This window comes from Hyla sarda, chromosome 5 (genome assembly GCF_029499605.1).
Source record: "Hyla sarda isolate aHylSar1 chromosome 5, aHylSar1.hap1, whole genome shotgun sequence".
NCBI lineage: Eukaryota > Metazoa > Chordata > Amphibia > Anura > Hylidae > Hyla > Hyla sarda.
In genome coordinates this window covers 210,188,548-210,208,864 of record NC_079193.1, presented here as the reverse complement: position 1 = coordinate 210,208,864, position 20,317 = coordinate 210,188,548, and the positions used below count along the sequence as shown (strand labels likewise).

The 20,317-nt window shown below is 41.3% G+C and overlaps 1 protein-coding gene and 1 long non-coding RNA gene across 5 annotated transcripts in view; one reads left to right on the top strand and one right to left on the bottom strand.

The window, feature by feature from the left end:
* Nucleotides 1–20,317, bottom strand: part of GMDS (GDP-mannose 4,6-dehydratase) — a 716,505-nt gene that overhangs the window by 140,029 nt on the left and 556,159 nt on the right. For all 3 annotated transcript variants that reach the window (XM_056521038.1, XM_056521041.1, XM_056521039.1), the window contains 2 exons: nt 13,995–14,113; nt 7,949–8,045 (listed from right to left, as the gene is read on the bottom strand). In XM_056521038.1, coding sequence (XP_056377013.1) covers nt 7,949–8,045; nt 13,995–14,113 — 216 coding nt within the window. The remainder of the gene's footprint in view (nt 1–7,948; nt 8,046–13,994; nt 14,114–20,317) is intronic.
* LOC130273750 (uncharacterized) overlaps nt 1–20,317 on the top strand; it is a 203,912-nt gene that overhangs the window by 33,575 nt on the left and 150,020 nt on the right. The gene's annotated exons all lie outside the window — the stretch shown is intronic.

The window sequence follows — 20,317 nt, the reverse complement described above, 5'->3', positions numbered from 1 at the left end:
CTTTTTGTTTACATATTTTTTTATTAAAAAAGGGGGGTCATTCAATGTTTTATTAGAAAAGTTTTTTTTTTTTTTTTTTTACATTTTTTACACTATTATTTACTATAGATTGCATTCACTAAACAATGCTATGACATAGCTTAGCATTGACAACTATTGTTGGTGTTCCATTGCTCAAGCCTGCCATGGCTCACTGGAGATTTGGATTACTGATTGGACTGCAAGAGGCTGGCAAGGGCCCTCCCTCCATTCTCTTAGCTAATTGGGACATTGCAATTTCACCTGATCTGCCCCGCTGAGCTGTCAGGAGTGTTTTTTTATTTTATTTTAGACGCCGTGATCAACTTTGATTGTGGTGTCTAAGGGGTTGAAGAGGTATTCCGCCCATAAACATCTTATCCCCTATCCAAAGGATAGGGGATAAGATGTATGATCGCGGGGGGGATGGCCACTGCTGGAACGCTGTGGGGGAACTACAACCTAATGTTTGGAACTATGCTGACAACCTAGTGTGGGGGAACTATGTTGACAACCTAATGTGGGGGAACTATGCTCACAACCTAATGTGGGAACTATGCTGACAACCTAATGTGGGGGATCTACAACCTAATGTGGAGGAACTATGCTGACAACCTAATGTGGGGGAACTATGCTGACAACCTAATGTGGGGGGAAATATGCTGCCTACCTAGTGTGGGGGAACTATGCTAACAACCTAGTGTTGGGGAACAATGGTAAGGTACTGTATCGTGGTAGAGGGGTAGTCTTATACGGCGAGTATATCCCAAACTCTATGTTTTAACTGTAAAAGTTGGGGGTCGTCTTATATGTCACAAAATACGGTACTAAATGGTCACTGTGAGCTTCCACCATTAGTGTAATCCAAAAATAAGTGAATCAAAGTTCCTGTAAGCTGCACTGAAAATCAGTCAGCAGAATACAGTGCCCATGGACCTTTGATCAGCTAAGGAGAAAAAACATTGAGACTTCAAACTTGTCAACCTACTTCTATACAGTGATCCCTCAATAGTTACAATATTTATTGGTTCAAGGATGAACAATGTATGTTAAAATCATTGTATCTTGAGACAAGAACCAATGCAGATAAACCTAAGCTTTACATGTACAATGTTATATACAGCTTCTAGCAGCTATTTCTTATGTTTATATGTAAAGCTTAGGTTTATCTGTATTGGTTCTTGTCTCAAGATACAATGATTTTAACATACATTGTTCATCCTTGAACTAGAGGGCATAAGATTCTTGTACATTGTGCACAGTGAACCTGAGATATAAAAATTGCGCTACCCTCACCTGGTGTGCAAAGGAGCAGCTAGTCCTGACATAGGTAATGAGCAATAAAGTACCACTCTATACTGTAGGGAGGCCCTACTGACAGCAAATCACTATATGCACTTCAGTAATATATGGGTTTTACCAGTCAAATGCCCACTATGATGGCAGAATTATCGAGCTGTTCGCACAAAGATTATGGTTATGGAGTATTAAGTTACAATGGTCCAGGCAAGACTATAGTATTTTGAAAATATTGTAATTATAACAAACTCCTTTGTTGGAAATATTAAATACCACAAAGTAACAAAAACAATAACAATGGTCCTGATTTACTTAGAGTGGAGTAAAGTTTTGTTTGTGGGTATTAATTCCCTACAAGTATTTTTCCACTGTATTTACTAATGTTTCCCTACGTTTATTTATTTTTTGGTATTTTTTTTTACACGTGATATGTGCTGTGGGGTTTTCCAGAGCTCAAAACCACCACATTATCTGTGGAAACCATAGTAAATATGTTGGGTGGTGGCCACACCCCTTTGTCGGGTTTTCTGAGTAAAATGGAGAGTTGGTCGGTTTTTACATTCTTTGGTACAAATTCCTGCACAGACGCAATTTGTGGCGCAATGTGCCAAATTCTGGCGCACAACCTAGGCCGGGTTTACAATAGTAAATCATGGCCAATATGTATATACCCTACAAGTTGCTTCCAAAAGGACAAATTCTACTGTAATATACTAACTAGAGTGTAAAAGATATTTCCAAACTATCACAATAAGAAACAATAAAAAACAAATCCTCTAACCCATAAAAGACATAACACCCTAAAAACTGGAAGGACCTACATGGCAAAGGTCAATGTACATAAGTATCATGACAAATGAGGAAACCAGGCTGGATAAATATGATCTCCTGATTGACATTCTATGCTACATCATATACAACTTATACATATACTACTCTAATAATCATACATTGTATTAATTACAATATATTACCTTGCACCAACATACAGTCAGTGACCAAGTGGAGAACCACCGTGCTGCCTCAAAAATATTGTAACCTGAGGTTATTGTAAGTTGAGGGAATCCACTGTATCTGTTTTGTCTATTACATCTGCAACAAATATGACTGATTTAAAAAACAAAACAAAAACAAAACAAGTATATAAGGGAATAGGTACTTATAGAAAACCTGCAGACACCCCCCAAAAAACAAGATTTTACTACCGTCAATTATTTTTATGGTAGGGTGCCCTAATAATTTCAGGGAATCATCAGATTGGCATAAACATTATTTTTATAATGGTAGTGAATATCAGGTGGTGGATGTGATTATACAGTCAGGGGTGTAAATGTTGTACATTGAGGGGTGTGTAAGTCTAATACACCTCTCTGAATGTATATTCCCGCCCATCACCTGAAAATCCCTTCCATTATTAAAATTAAGGTCACCTATTTCACTTACTCCCTTAATTGTCAGACAAACTATATAGCCATGGCCGTAAATGTTGGCACCCCTAAAATCATTCAAGAAAATGAAGTATTTCTCACAGAAAAGGATTGCAGTAACACATGTTTTGCTATACACATGTTTATTCCCTTTGTGTGTATTGGAACTAAACAAATAAAGGGAGGAAAAAAAGCAAATTGGACATAATGTCACTCCAAAAATGGGCTGGACAAAATTATTGGCACCCTTAACTTAATATTTGGTTGCACACCCTTTGGAAAAAATAACTGAAATCAGTCGCTTCCTATAACCATCAATAAGCTTCTTACACCTCTCAGCCGGAATGTTGGACCACTCCTCCTTTACAAACTGCTCCAGGTCCTCTTATTGGAAGGGCGCCTTTTCCCAAACGCAATTATAAGATCTCTCCACAGGTGTTCAATGGGATTTAGATCTGGACTCATTGCTGGTCACTTCAGAACTCTCCAGCGCTTTGTTGCCATCCATTTCTGGGTGCTTTTTGATGTATGTTTGGAGTCATTGTCCTGCTGGAAGACCCAAGATTTCGGACACAAACCCAGCTTTCTGACACTGGGCTGTACAGTGCGACCCAAAATCTGTTGGTAATGCTCAGATTTCATGATGCCTTGCACACATTCAATGCACCCAGTGCCAGAGGCAGCAAAACAACCCCAAAACATCATTGAACCTTCACCATATTTCACTGTTTTCTTTTCTTTGTAGGCCTCATTGCATTTTTGGTAAAGATGATGTGCTTTACCAAAAAGCTCTATCTTGGTCTCATCTGTCCACAAGATATTTTCCCAGAAGGATTTTGACTTACTCAAGTTCATTTTGGCAAAATGTAGTCTTGCTTTTTTATGTCTCTGTGTCCGCAGTGGGGTCCTCCTGGGTCTCCTGCCATAGCGTTTCATTTCATTTAAATGTCGACGGATAGTTTGCGCTGACACTGATTCTCGCTGAGCCTGCAGGATAGCATGAATATCTTTGGAACTTGTTTGGGGCTGCTTATCCACCATCCGGACTATCCTGCATTGATACCTTTCATTCATTTTTCTCTTCTGTCCACACCCAGGGATATTAACTACAGTGCCATGGGTTGTAAACTTCTTGATAATGTTTTGCACTGTGGACAAAGGCAAATCTAGAAGATGGACTTGTACCCTTGAGATTGTTGATATTTTTCCACAATTTTGGTTCTCAAGTCCTTAGACAGTTCTCTTCTCCTCTTTCTGTTGTCCATGCTGAGTGTGGCACACACAGAAACACAATGCAAAGACTAAGTGAACTTCTCTCCTTTTTATCTGCTTTCAGGTGTGATTTTTATATTGCCCACACCTATTACTTGCCCCCAGGTGAGTTTAAAGGAGCATCATATGCTTGAAACAATCTTATTTTTCTACAATTTTGAAAGGGTGCCAATAATTTGTCCAGTCCATTTTTGGAGTTTGTTGTGACATTATGTCCAATTTGCTTATTTTCCTCCCTTTTTTGGTTTAGTTCCAATACACACAAAGTGAATAAACATGTGTATAGCAAAACATGTGTTACTGCAATCCTTTTCTGTGAGAAATACTTAATTTTCTTGAAAAATTTCAGGGGTGCCAACATTTACGGCCATGACTGTAAAGCCACATATCTCAGGAATGGGGGGCATATATTGAAACTGTAAAAGGGTGTGGACACCCTAATCTATTTAATAATAGTAATATCTCATTATTGTTGTGTTGATCAAAGGTCCTCTTTAGAGGAATTTTCCATAGATGGCCCGTCCACCGTAGAGATCATCAATAGCTGATTGTGAGGTCCCAACACCCCTGCCGATCAGCTGTTTAACACAGCCAAGGCACCCAAATGTAAACAGTCTACAGATCCAGAAGCTATGGTTCGGTGCATTGTATAGTGGTGGGGCCAGCTTACTACTGTGTAGCTCCCAGAGAAGTGAATGATCATTTTCTCAGGAAAATACTTTAAAGACATTTACTCATAAATTCAGTAAAGCAGACTTTACTGACTTTACTGCTTGTCTGCTAGACAGATGGTACACTGCATTAGAGATAGTAAGATGTAACATCAGACACATAACAGTATCAGAACATAGACATAACTTAGTCCACACAAATAATGATCACCAGCCAAAAAACATTAGTGAAATGTTACAGAAGAAGTCAGACATTATTGTATGAGGAATTTATGTAAATGTCTTGTACATTCTGATTTTAGCATGGGAACATGTTTGTCTCGGGCAGACTTTCCCATAATGCTTCAATCAATGCTGTTTCTTTTCATAGAAAAACCTTATTCCTGCTGAAGGAACAGGTCACAATAAAAATAAGTACATCTGCCAAAAGGACAATACATATGGGGAAATGCACTGTAAATTCTAAGAATATTAGCAGTTAAAGAGGAGTTCTGTGGTTGTATACTTGTACTGGTCTGCAGTTCATGGAACTTCAAGGTGTTTTATAATAATTACTGTTGAGGGAATATTATTTCTTATGATGAGTTGGACAGAAACAGCTGAGTTCTGTAGAACTTGTGGACAAATAGCGTCCTGATAAAGTACACACTAGCTACAGTTTAGATAATCGAGTGGTCTGCATTGCAGAGCAACATATGCATTGAGTTTGTAGGCTCTGCCATGTTTGCTCTTCCACTCTTTTTGTCTCCCACACTGCAAAAACATACAAATAAGTTATCAGCCTTTCTATCAAAATTGACTGTAGTGTGCATCTCAGAAATGGAAATGAGATTGCCAGCCCGGTTGGGGACAAGGGCAATGACATAAATAAGGATAATCTATGTACCCTACTATGTAGGTGCTATATAAACACTAGAATGGAAGACCTTAATCAGAAACCCCCTGCCTATTCTGATGGCAATAGGGGAAATAGTGACTAAATGCCTCAGGTTTCCAATGTAATATGCCAAAGTAAAAGTACATAAGGCCTAGGCTCAGCATACATACTTTTACCAAAAGTATTACCTAGGAATCTTCTGCACGGATTCCAAAATTCATCAGGAACCATCCCCCGCTCCGCTAGCTAGCTACAGTGAAGAAGCCGATAAGAGGCACATAGTGCCACATGACAGCTCATTCGGAACCCCATGCACTTGTCCCCGCGCCGCCGGGCACTAGCGAGGTTCCGAAGGATTAGAAATTGTGAACTCTCTTTTATTGTGTCTAACATCATTGCGCTCAGAACCCCGCACATTGGTCCCCGCGATGTCGGTGGTAGTGAGGTTCTGAGGCTATTAATCAGAGCATCTGATTATACAACAGTAAACCCCCAGCTTTGAGACCGCTTACACCTAGCTCTGTGCCGACAGGGTAAAGTGGGCTCAAAAAAGGGGGCCTCCAGCTCTGCAAAAATTCTGCCACCAAATACTTTCAACTGACATTATTACAATCCAGACACATAGCTGTCTTTGCAGAGAAAACAATGACCATATCAAGTGACTTTTAATTGTGGAAAGACTATACTAACTCCAGCACCTGCAGCACTTTAATTGCCTAAATTGCCGAATGTCCTATTTTCCCTGACCTGTTCCAAGGGGTAGCATCTAGTATTGCATGAACACTCTTATATGAGAAATACTGTATAAATATTTTTGCATTAATCTTTTAGCTTATTTTATAGCATTTTTATTTATTGACAGTCTGAGGCAAGGGCCCTGCTGAAGACTGTGCATGTACCTATTAAATATTATTTTATCATTGGACACCATCTCTTTACTTCATTTTCACTCTCTTTTATTCCTCTTATTCTCTTTTACATTTTTATATTTTTACCTTCATCCCCAGCCTAGTAGGACTGTTTTCCTATATTTATTGTTGGTTATCCTTTTGGCACATTTGGTTTATGTGCAACACAGTATCATCGGCTTGGTAATTCATGTTTTATGTTGAGCTCCCATTTAATTTTTAGAATAATTTTTTAGAATTTTCTAGAATTATTTTTTTGAATTTTATACTGCAAAAGCAACCAAAGAGTTTTTTTTAAGGGAAAGAAGTGTAACGTTATGGAATGGCCAAGTCAATCACCTGACCTGAATCCGATTGAGAATGCATTTCACTTGCTGAAGACAAAACTGAAGGGAAAATGCCCCAAGAACAAGCAGGAACTGAAGACAGTTGCAGTAGAGGCCTGGCAGAGCATCACCAGGGATGAAACCCAGCAATGTCTGGTGATGTCTATGCGTTCCAGACTTCAGGCTGTAATTCACTGCAAAGGATTTGCAACCAAGCATTAAAAAGTGAAAGTTTAATTTATGATTATTATTCTGTCTCATTCATGATTTTGGTCCCTTAACAAGTGGGAGGCACATATGCAAACTGTTGTAGTTCCTACACCGCTGACCTGATTTGGATGCAAATATCCTCAAATTAAAGCTGACAGTCTGCAGTTATAGCACATCTTATTCGTTTCATTTCAAATCCATTGCGGTGGTGTATAGAGCAAAAATTTTAGAATTGTGTTGATGTCCAAATATTTATGGACCTGCGTGTGTATGTATGCCATAAGAAACATTTTGTAAATCACTCAATTTACAGACACATAAATATTTTCCAATAATGCGCCCTATACCTACATAAAATAAGTAACATATCCTCACCTTCAGTCTACTAAATCTCAGTGTTATTGAAGAGATGAGGCATGCCACTATGACTAAAATGTTAGGAACCTCCTATGTCTAGCTAGGGATGCTGCTATGGAATTTCCCTTAATAACTGGCTAGTTATTAAATAGCAAAGAATGTACCGCAAACTGTTCTAGGAAAGTAATGGGACATGTTTATTAGTCTGTCCAGACAGAAGAGAATTCGATAACTAAGCTGGGAGAAGAAAGCGGGTTCAGTCCAGAGTTGGGTGCCCATTTTCATTAATATGACCAACTGGATTGTTTCACTGAAAAGTGAGTTGCGAGTTGAGAATTTCACTTGCATTTCAAACAGCCTTTTCCCTAATCTAAAAGAAGCCTCATGTGCCCTGTTGTGTTAGTCTTCAAATGTTGCTTTATTTTCTTTACTTACTATTTACTGGGGTCATGTGGGTGAGACTGCACACAGCTTGACTATCAGAGGCTGGTAGCAGGGGGTCAATTAGACCCTGGACAGCTGGCCAAACACACGGGCAATCAAATTATCCGGCAGTAGGGGAGATGTAGAATTTCCTACTTACGACTTCAGTGGGTCTGTAGTACTTATGATCAACTTTCACATGGACTTTTCCAGTCTCACTGCAGCGGCCCACTTCATTTTCATTCTTGCCCTCCCACCTGTAAAAAAGACAAACATGATGAGCACACAGCTACATTCAAAGACTGGGGTAGAAACATTTGGCCACTTTCTTTCCCCTCCCACAAAGCCCGGCGTCAAACCCATCTCCCTAGGAGAGCGTAAACTCATTATCAAATGGAACAAAGGAGAAGACCTGCCACTAGAATAATTTCCCAAATTGTCACATTCTTGCCATGTGTGAAAGATCTAAGATTGGTAAACTTTAATTGGAAACTAAGGCGTAAAGTGTTGTAAGCACATTAACATTTGGGTACTGTGTTAGAGAAAAAAAAAAAGATTACAAATGTAGTAAATAATAAAAAGAAAAAAAAAACAACAAAAATTCTTTATGCACTGACAGACAGCAATTTATTTTGTTTTATCTTTTCATTTCATTTCAATTACTTGTAATACACATTTTCCTGTTTTTACATTTAGCAGAAGCTTTTTGATCAACCTAAGCTCCCCTTCCTTACCATCATGAAAGGTTTTTATCTATTCCATCTGTACAATATAAAACCATTTTGTTATTCAGCTCAAATTGTGGGTAAATATTTACAATGTGTAAAAAAAATAACTAAAATCCAACAAAAACATGGGCAATGTGATCAGAGCACTAAAACTGGCACTTACGCACCTCATAACCAACTGCATTGTAATATCATAATTGTCTGTTACTGAACCCGTCACTAATCTACGGTAATTATTACATTTGCAGACATAAATCATTTTATTTTACAACTAAATTTTAATTTTGTGCACCCAAAGGGAAATATAATAACCTTATCTGATACACTATGAACGTCCATAATGACCGTTCTTAAATGTTTGGCATAATAATATGAATAAACACCAAGATACTAATATGAGTGCCTATGCAAGGCATCCACAACAAATATTTAGTGGATAAAGAAGTAATTTCTAATAAATAGGGGGCATTATGTACACAATATACAGCATTTACTAGGAGCCATAACCCAGTTTGACAAAACTACGGCAGTGATGGTTGCAATAGTTACCGTATTTTTCGCCCTATAGGACGCACCGACGTATAAGACGCACCCAATTTATAGGTGCAAAATCTAAAAAAATAAAGATTTTGAACCCAATAGTGGTCTTCAACATGTCCGGGCATGCTGGGAGTTGTAGTTTTGCAACATCTGGAGGTCCGCAGATTGAAGACCACTGCATAGGAGGTAATACTCACGTGTCCCCGCCGCTCCGGACCAGTCACCGCTGCCCTGGATGTCGCTCCATCGCTGTCGCCGTCTCCCCGTCGCTCTGGAACGTCTCTGCTGCCGGCCGGGTATCCTCGCTCTCCGTCGCCGCCATCACGTCGTTACCCACGCCGACGCACATACGCGACGACGTGATGACGAGGAAGGAGAGCGAGGGCCATACAGGGGATCCCTGAACGGAGAAGACACCAAGGAGGCAGGTAAGGTCCCCCCCGGTGTCCTGTAAGCACTAACCCGGCTATTCAGTCGGGCTGTTCGGGACCGCTGCGGTGAAATCGCGGCGGTCCCGAACAGCCCGACTGAGCAGTCGTGTTAGTGTCACTTTCCCTTCAGACGCGGCGGTCAGCTTTGATCGCCGCGTCTGAAGGGTTAATACAGGGCATCACCGCGATCGGTGATGTCCTGTATTAGCCGCGGGTCCCGGCCGTTGATGGCCGCAGGGACCGCCGCGATAGGGGTGTATTCGGCGTATAAGACGCACCTACTTTTCCCCCCCAGTTTTGGGGAAGAAAAAGTGCGTCTTATACGGCGAAAAATACGGTACTTATTTTATGCGGGAAAATCAATTCTAGGAAATCGAAATAATAAATGTGCAGCCATAGGAGATGTGGAAAAATAATCAATGTTTCATGGTAGTAAAATTAATATAGCTGAAAAAAGCAAAAGGTGCACAGTTTATTCTAACTCGCGAACCATGGTTTCAAATACAAATGACACTAAATATAAACTTGAGGTGAGGAAGGGGTTGAAAGAGAAGCATTTTTCAGTTTTTATGGTGGTGGTGGTGGGGGGGCAGTGAAGTAATAAAAAACATAGTAAAATGCACTGTTTTGTTTGTTGTTCTTTAAGGGTACATTCGCACGTAGGCAGATTTCATGCGCAGGATTTGATGCGCAGGATTTTCTGCTGCAGATTTCAATGTAAACTAAATGACTGAGCACAGCTTCTAATAGGCAGTTACAAATCCTGCGCATCAAATCTGTGCAGGATCCTGTACCTTCACATGAGCGGACCCACAGCATATTTTACACTGCAGATCCGCCACTTAAGGACCGCTGCATGGTGGCTTTACATGTGCCTGCTCAGAGCGGCAATACGCCACTATGAGCAGACACACTGAAGCGATGCGTGAGTCGCCGCGCATGCACAGTGTACTCGCACACATCGCGGCCGCTCCCCCTACTCCATGAGCTAGGCAGAGAGCAGCTGCGATGTGCGGGTATACTGCGCATGCACGCTGAGACTCGCACATCGCAGTGTGTCTGCTCGTAGGGGTGTATTGCCTCTCCAAGCAGGCACATGTAAAGCCACCATGCAGGGGTCCTTCAGCGGAGGATCCACAGCGTAAAATATGATGTGGGTCCGCTCGTATGAACGAACCCTAAAGAGGTATTTCCATATGGACATTGATGGCCCATCTAAATGTCCAATAAACACAGGTCCAACCTCTGAGACCCTCACCTATCTCAAGATCAAGGACCCACAATCCTCTCCAGCCTTCTGGTGGCTGCTGGAGGTTGTTGGGAAGCCATGCACAGTTATTGTGACTCCCATAGAGGTTAATGGAAGCAGGGTAAACATCGTATTACCACTGGCTACACTATTTCTACAACTTAGGAGTTATGGAAATCGTATAGCTCAGTGCAATGCTACCATTACCACCAATGCCAATTACTCAAATTGCGTAGAACAACTGCCTTTGCTGTTTTTGGCCATTTTAACCACCTCCAGCAGCTGCAAGCAGGTGGGAGGAGGCTCAAAGGTGGGAACTGCATCTAATAGACATTTATATCATATCCTGTGCATATGCTATAGATGCCCAGATGGGAGCAGTAACCCGCATTCTATATTTGTACAATTATAATTGCTTTTTATTTTCCTGACATCAAAAAGTATAAATGTAATAATAAACAACATGCAGCATTGGAACATGGAAATAAGAAACAATCATCCAAGGGCATCATGTGTTTATTCCCCCAATGTATCAGCCTACAACTGCATTTCCAACTGATATCTATGTAATCTACCTTCTTACCATAAACAGATTATTGGCCAAAAATTCGACACCTAACACAGCGGATCAAATTTTTGGCAACTAGTCTCTTGGACGAGCAAACAACCAATTCAAAGTCAATAGTTAAATGACTTAGTTAAAGTGCTGCTCCGTTTTTTTTTTTATCAACTGGTGCCAGAAAGTTAAATAGATTTGTAAATTACTTCTATTAAAAAATCTTAATCCTTCCAGTACTTATTAGCTGCTGAATACTACAAAGGAAATTATTTTCTTTTTGGAACACAATGCTTTCTGTTGACCTCACGAGCACAGTGCTCTCTGCTGACACCTCTGTCCATTTTAGGAACGGTCCAGAGCAGCATAGGTTTGCTATGGGGATTTTCTCCTACTCTGGACAGTTCTTAAAATGGACATAGATGTCAGCAGAGAGCTTTGTGTTCCAAAAAGAAAATCATTTCCTCTGTAGTATTCAGCAGCTAATAAGTACTGGAAGATTTAAGATTTTTTTAAAGAAGTAATTTACAAATCTTTTTAACTTTCTGGCACCGGAGTACCCCTTTAAGGTCATTCCTTTCACCTGTCATTTTATAGCAGGTCAATGGCTGCATTTTCACCTAGGAATGAATCCTGCTCACTGGGACAAACATGGCTATTTTTAGAGAGGATTGCTAAACGTTAAACTTACTATGAAAAGTGACTTTGTAGAAACATGAAAGCCTAGCTGCCAGCCAGGGAAGATGCTGTTAGTAGCAGTTAGTTTCAAGTTTTGGTCAACCCTGATTTTCATAGTTCACCAAAATTTTTGTGAAGGAATGGGATTTTATTACAAACAGAGACTTCCACAAGTATCTATGCACTGACAGACTGAAGTAGCATTTAACCCTCTTCCCCCCCTGTGAATTAAAGACTGGTGGTATAATTCTTCAATATGGAATATTACTAGTTACGTCTGCCGAAATGTCCTAAAAAGCAATCCTGGCCTTACGAATGATTAATGACGTATGCTAAGATTACTAAGATATATTCATCGTTGTTAATGGGACATGCAAACTGAGCCAACAGTGGATTGTGAAAGGACAGGACAAGGGTGTAACCATTTTGCTGACATACTGACAAGTCATTTTAATTAAAAATACATGAAAAATTATTTAGCATAAAAAATATAATGTGTATATCCAGCAAAGCAGGGCTGGGATAAAGGGTAGGCTGAAGGCATCCACTTATGGGGCTACCTTTTTCAGGCAGGGGAAAAAAATAAAAAAATTAACTGTCTGTCTTACCAGCTCTCACAGCGACAAGCAATGTCCTTTTAAAGAGTACCTCTCACAATCTTATTAAATTTTATAATCCTCCCAGTTCACTGCCCCAATCATGATAAACGACCCCCTGCCTTTATTTTTATTCATTTTTTTGTTTTCTAACTTGATATTGCTTGGTATTTTCTGCTCAGTCTCAGTCAGATTCACAGACTGGGAAGGGGTGTTCCCCAGCAGGCGAAACATCATCTGAAGCCATACAGGGGAGAACTTCCTCCCTTACACCGCTACACATAGCCTAGAGCAGTTCAGTGTGAGATGAGTTATGATTGGTTAAGGTTGCACACACACCCTCAGCCCTCCAGACTGCATTTCCTGATTTTGGACTTCTGCCAGTCCAAAGTCTGTGCAAAAGATGGGGGAAAATATGCTCTGGACAAGTAGGGAGACACCTAGTGGCAGCTTTTTTAAACACATATAAAACATAGAAAACGTAATTTTTTTTTTAACAAACTACATTAGAAAGATTATTTATTTACCATAAGGAGAGCAATAGCAAAAATGAGTTTTAATGAGAGTGCCCATTTAAGCAAATTGAAATCTTTCCCCGAACATCTGTCACCCGAGAAGAGTGAGTAAGAACCCGTGCACATCAGATCGTCATCTGAATCTGCCGAAATCAGTGGGTTCAGCCATCTTATCAGTATAGCTACAATTCAGATATTTAGACACTTAAGGCCCTTATAGAAATCTATTGACCGAACCAATCGGGACCGGCCACCCTCCTAATGTGTATTGCTGTCTCTCAATTTTAGAGAAGAGAAGAATCAGGCATATTGAATTTCAACTGCCAGATCCGTTTGTGTTTTGAAAATATAAGCCACCGCCTAAGAAATCTGCTGTCACTGACAAATAAATAGGAACACTTGAAAGATACCTAGCTAGTTGGGTACACACTGGCACACTGGGAACGGGATCATGGCCGACACACCCTCTCCATGTATCTCTACGGGAGAACTAAAGATACAGCGTTCGGCTATCTCTGGTTTTCCCATCGATATACATGGAGGGGGCATGTTGGCTGCTGCTTCGTGGGGGGAGAGCCGGGGTTCCATGCAGAAGTTTGAAGGGTTCCCTGCGGTCGGATATGATACTTCTCCTTTAAGGTTGAAAAAAGTGAAATATCATTGTGCAGAGCAATTTAATATTATTTATGATAAAATGTGGCCATAAATAACCCAAAAATGTACACAACAGAGCAGAATTTCTTGTACTAAGATAATATCTTGTGCTGTTATTTAATGTCTGGTGCCATTACTTCTCTCTGTGAAGCATATGTTTGCACTGTATTTCATTCTACGTAGTCTGTAATTGACTTTATACATTGCTACAGTGCTTGGACAACATTTATGACGTCTTGTTGTTATGTCATTTGCTTACACTATGGTTTTCTCGATGTGCTTGAAAGCTTTCTCCACAAACTCACGAACACTGTGGACCTCCCCTGTAGATATCACAAAGTCTTCAGGCTCATCTGTTTGCAGCATCAACCACATAGCCTGCAGAGAAAATAAACACAGCACAAGTGAGCATGATATACCATAGAGGAATAGAACTGTCAGCTTTTAATACTTTTGCTCAACATAATGCATTCCATTAGTACACATGAGGCCACATGCTTCTATTATTTAAAGATAGTGTATATAAAAAAAAAGCATACTCTGGGCTACCACTGCGGTCAATTATTGCCAATTTCTTGTGCAGACACCAGAAAGTGCTGCACACTCCGTCAGACTGGGCTCCGTCAGAACAGAAAAAGCAGTAGAGCAGGAAAGACGAGTAAAGATTTTTTTTATTGAGTATTTTTTTTCAGTAGAATATGATTACTTACAGTGACAAAAAACAAAACAAAGGGATCAATGGATTTGCAACATGTTGGCAGAAAAATGCTAAACTACAGATCTTTCCCTGGTTGAGCTTGAGGGAAATAGGTCTCTTTTCTTTTTTTTTATTATTTCTTTTTGGCAATTTAAGATAATACAAAACAAAACAACAACACTCCAGGTGGGCACACCAAGAGTGCCAAAGCAATGAAATAGAATATGCTCAGCTGTACAGAGGTAAAAAATAATTAGCAAAAAGACATACATCAAAGAATCAGAATCTCCAAACAGAGCTATAGGTTAATGCAGAAATAGGGCCAATTGTTTGACCCCTGGAGTACAACAGCCCAACTCACAGAGACACACAAGGTGACTCCCCAAGGTGAATCCCTCCTCCCTTCCAGAAAAGAACCAAAACAGACACCCAGTATGTGCCTGTGTCACTGGCAAACACAAAAACAGCTAAAGTAGTTCTCCAGTGCAAAGGCCCTACAAGTTGTAGACCCTCCTGTATGTATGACAACATATTTTAACATTTTATTAGGATAATAGCTATAACTAGAATAAGACCTGAGTTTTCAGTTTTTGCATGTTGCCTCTCCTCACCAGATTGTAAATACTTCTATTCCCCATGAAGTAACAATTCTGGAACATTCCTCTATTATTCTTACTAGAAATGTTCAACTAAATAGCCAACTGGGTGTTACCAGTAGGGGCATGTCCCCACACTGTCTGACATTGTCTTTGAATAGATTATTTTATACTATTTCCTGACATATGGTGCACCATATTCTGTTAGAAAGCTTGTTTTTGTGGGGATAAGTTGTAGTTATTATCAGTACCATTTTGGATACATAATACTGTTTAATTATTTTGTTACATTTTTGGGGGGAAATAAGTTGACGAAGTAATTTTTACACTGTGAATTATTTATGGTGTTTATCATGAAGGATATATAATACAATGCTATACAGACACAGCGAAATCATAAAATTATTTGTTTTTGAAAATTGTAAATGGAATAGGGGTTTTTACTTTTATTTTTAAGTCCCAATAGAGTACTTTACCACTAGGGGGCACCGTTGCTAATATAATACACTACAGCACTTTTGTATGACAGTTTAGGGCACTGTGACTGGACAACTTGACAGGGTGCACTAAGTCTATTATGATGGCATTTACTAGGCCTTTGGTGACCTCCTTAATGCCTTACACCTCCTTATTGCATTGTGAGGTAGGGTGGCGATCAGATCACAGGGGGCAGCCGTTATTTACCCACCTCGGTAGTCTGATCCCTATTGTCTGTAACATCTAGATGGTTAAACAGATGGGTTCTAAGATGTCTCTGATCCCAGATGCTTCTAGTGGATCCAAGTATGTCAAAAATTTGGAAAAAATATTTTATGGCAAATCTATATTTATTGGTTTTTCAACACATGAAATAATACAAGAAATGAGAAACAGCAATTGTGCAGACCATATTCCTTATACATCATGAAATGAGGTAAACTGGCAACGGACTTGCAGGTCCAACTGAATAGATCACACAGTCAACATGTCCAATACAACATGGGAAGAAAAAGGCAAGCGAGGGATAAAAAAGGAAAAATCCCTCCACGGTATAGAAATAGAAAAGGGTAGAGGAAGACAAGGACAGACAACAGACCATAACAATGACACACGGGGTGGGGGGGGGGGGGACAAGACACAGACGAACAAGGAGTGCTAGGGGTGCCATATACTGAAAAAAACTCCATGTCTATCCTTATTGTACTCTACCAGTTCCTACATTCTGCAAAACTTATTAAGCGTCTCAACAAACTCCAATTTCGAAGGAGGAGTGGTAGGCTTCCAATGGCGTGGGATCACAGCAATGCAGCACTCAGAAAATGCCCCAAGAGACCCCCTTTGGCACGCTGAATGCAGGTAGGGTAGAGAGACAAGAGGGCGATGGCAGGTGAGGAGACAACACTATCTGGGCAGATCTTGTTAAATAGGTTGAAAACAGATTCCCAAAATGGACGAATGAGAGAACAGTCCCACCACATATGAAAGGAAAGAACCTACAGCTCTAGAACACCGCTAGCAAGTGTCCGGGACTGCAGGAAACAATGCGTGTATCTGATCCGGGCATCTGTACCACCTGGAAAGAATTTTTAAATTACATTCCTGAGATCAGGATGAGCGAGAAGTCCTGTGAGTGAGCACAAACATCTTAGAAATCTCAATATCTGAAAAGGAAACCCCTAGATCTGCGGTCTCCATTTTCGATCGCAGCGCTCCGTAGATCTGAGAAATTGTATGAGAAGGCGGGCAAGAGAGAACACACATCTGCTAAAAAAAACAGTAAGCGGTCTATGAAGCTGGTCCCTTTGGTGGAGGGAAGAGTAGAACTGGTGCAACCTTCTGTGGGGGAGTTAGGAGAGGCAGTAATGAGGCCCGTGCCCCATAACGCTTGCCATATGCGTGGGTTCAAGCCAGTCGGGAGCCCAGGAGAGTGCTAATACTGGAAGACTCAGCAAACTGGGGCTTACCAAAGAGCGGGATTAAGGGACCCCGGCCTACTAGATAGCTGCCAGCGGACCACAGCAGAGTCCCAGATAGGAAGCAGGACCCTGGTGAGATAGGAGAGATCTAGACCCGCTGGGCGGTGCTCAGGGGGATCCAGGGCAGAGCGGTGTGGTGAAGGGGGGATAAATGAGTCTCTAGGGCTACTTACTGTTTCATATGGGAATGATGGCAGAGATCCAGGACCCTGGTGCAGACCATGGCCATATAGTAGAGACGGAAGTCAGGGAGTCCAGCTCCCCCCCTCTCCTTGCACCTAATAAGGACAGCATCAGCCAGTCTCAGGCCCCCAGGGGACCATAAAAATCTGTAGCAGGTTGAACGAAGAAGGGTCAGGAAGGCGGCAGGAATGTGGATGGGCAAGGTCTGCATAAGGTACAATATCCTAGGAAGCACATCCATCTCAAGAGCGGACATTTTTCCAAACCAGGACAGGGTAAGGAGGCGCCACTGCTTCAAGTCCCTATTAATAACAGACAACAGTTGGAAAAAGTTAAGGGAGAACAAGTCATTCAAGTCCGCCCCGAGGTACACTCCAAAATAGCAGAGGGAACGGTGTTGAAGCTTAAAGAATTGAGAGGGGAGCCAAGAGAGCGTTTCTGGAGTCAAAGAAACATTGAGCAGTTCTGACTTATGGGTGTTAATTATCAAATTAGAGAGGGCACCAAATGGCGAAAATTCAGAGAGAATAGGTCATCGGCGTATAGGGACAATTTATAAGAAGTCCCCTGGAGCACCAAACCTGGGATTGAAGGGCTCTGTCTCAGCGCCACAGCCAGATACTCCGTGGTGAGGACATGTAGAAAGGGGGGAAAGGGGACACCCCTGTCTGGTTAATACATACATTGTGTATGGAGAAGGGGGAGGAAAGCGTACCATTGACACGGACCTGCGCTGTCGCACCAGCGACACCAGCGCCATAATGGAACATGGGAAAGCAGGACCCATGCCAAGGGCTTCTAATGCTAGTTTCAAAAAGTCCCAGCTAACACAATCGAATGCTTTTTTAGCGTCAACTGAGAGCAAGCACATATGGGCACTGTGAGATCTGGCGGCAGCGATGAGAGAAACAGATTTAAAGGTGTTATCCCTAGCCTTCCTACCCATAACAAAACCGAACTGGTCGGTATGCACCAGGGAGGGGAGCAGGGGACCAAGGCAGGACGCCAGCAGCTTGGCATATAACTTAAGATCAATATTAAGTAAGGAAATGGGGCTATAATTACAGCAATGGCCAGCATCCTTTTCAGGTTTAGGAATGACTACGATGTGCGCCATCAGGGACTGAGGAGGATAGGAAGCACCATCAGCAATGGTGTTATAGGAGGCCAACAGGGGCTCCACTAGCATCTCCTGATAGGTCTTATAAAAGCGGGCCGTAAACCCATCAGGGCCGGGGCTCTTGCCATTCTTAAGGCCCAATACAGCAGTCAGGAGCTCCTCAGTCCGCAAGGAAAAAATATTTTTGCATATATTTATGACTGTGTATGTGTGCAGGGTTCCTACCTCTATTGCCTGAAATCTTGATTTGCTTATTTCTATGTAATGTTTGATTTTGTTTTAATATGTATGAATTGTAAAGCGCAGTGCAGAAAACATTAGCTCTATATAAAGAATATTAGTATTACTTAGTTACATATTGGTGGCCGGTTCTAATAATACATATAGTATAGACTGTACACCCGTCCTGTTGTGTCTTTCAGCACTGTATTCCTGTTTTTTTCCAATAAAAGATTCTTCAGAAGCATACTTGGTGAGAGCCCTATTCATCTTTTCTTGATTGGATGTTTTATATAAACTCTATGTTGTTTAATAGTGAGCACCACCCATTTGCTGGGAACATGTGTTGATTATATTGGGAACGCTGTGGAAAGACACCTGTCCATTGGAATAGTTAAAGGGGTACTCCGGCCCTGAGACATCTTATCCCCTATGCAAAGGATAGGGGATACAATTTCTCACCACGGGGGTCTCGCCTCTGGGGACCCCCGCAATCTTGTATTCGCCACCCACCTGTTTGAGCTGCACGCCGCGGTGCCAGCTGTCAAACAGCCGGGTGGCGACCACAGGGCCGGAGTATCGTGACATCACTACTCCGCCCCCGTGTGACGTCACCCCCACCCCTGCTATGCAAGTCTATGAGAGGGGGCGGAGTCATGACATCACTCATGACATCACCCGCTGTGCCAGCTCACAAACAGCCGGGTGGCGACCACGGGGCCGGAGTATCGTGACGTCACGAGTGACAAGTCGTCACGCCCCCTCCCATAGCTTGCATAGCTGGGGGTGACGTCACACGGGGGCGGAGTCGTGACATCACGATACTTCGGCCCCGTGGTTGCCACCCAGCTGTTTGTGAGCTGGCACCACGGCGTGCAGCTCCAACAGGTGGGTGGCGAATACAAGATTGCGGAGGTCCCCAGCGGCGGGACTCCCGCGGTGAGACATCTTATCCCCTATCCAAAGGATAGGGAATAAGATGTCTCAGGGCCGGAGTACCCCTTTAACGCACACAGTGCCGGACCCGAATCTCGTCTAAAGGAACGTTAAATAAGAAATCTTTTTATTAACCACATTTTATGCACTACATAACATAAATTGCCTTTTTACAAAAAAATGTCAGTGATATAGTGCCTCTAATGTCCAAGATTATTCTGTAATGAATAATTAGCATTTTAAATTAGGATTATTTATCTCCTGTTTGAAACAGGACACACAAGGTTAGTGATAAGTAAAACAGAGGTCATCAAATTTTTATGGGACTGTCAGATTATGGTAACTATATTGCTGCAGACTACACGATTTTAATGGAACAGATACTATTGCTAATATGAAAAGAGATTTATGTTTTTACAGCAACCACCAAAAGTTACCTACAGGTAAATGTGATTTTACATAATACTAATAATAATGAAGGAAGGTTTCACACATAGACCCAGATTTATCAATCTGTTGTGATTCGCTTATAGTAACCAATCACAGCTTAGCTTTCATGTTACCAGAGCTGTGATTGGTTGTTATGGGCAAACCAGACCGATTGGGTTTTCGGCAGATTGTTGTTTGGAAACAAAATAGACTTCAGTTTTAGTATTCAACCAAGTAAGTTTATTGAAAATATGCATATGAGATACAGGCTAATAGTATAACAATGACATGGGATTATCCCAGGTGAACACATATCAATCAAAGTATGAAAAAAGAAAACATAACATTATAAACAAGCCATTACGTCATATTAGAAATAAGAAATCTGATAAGGACACATAGCTCAATATAAAGACATGCAGTAGTTCAGGTCAGAACAATATGAAG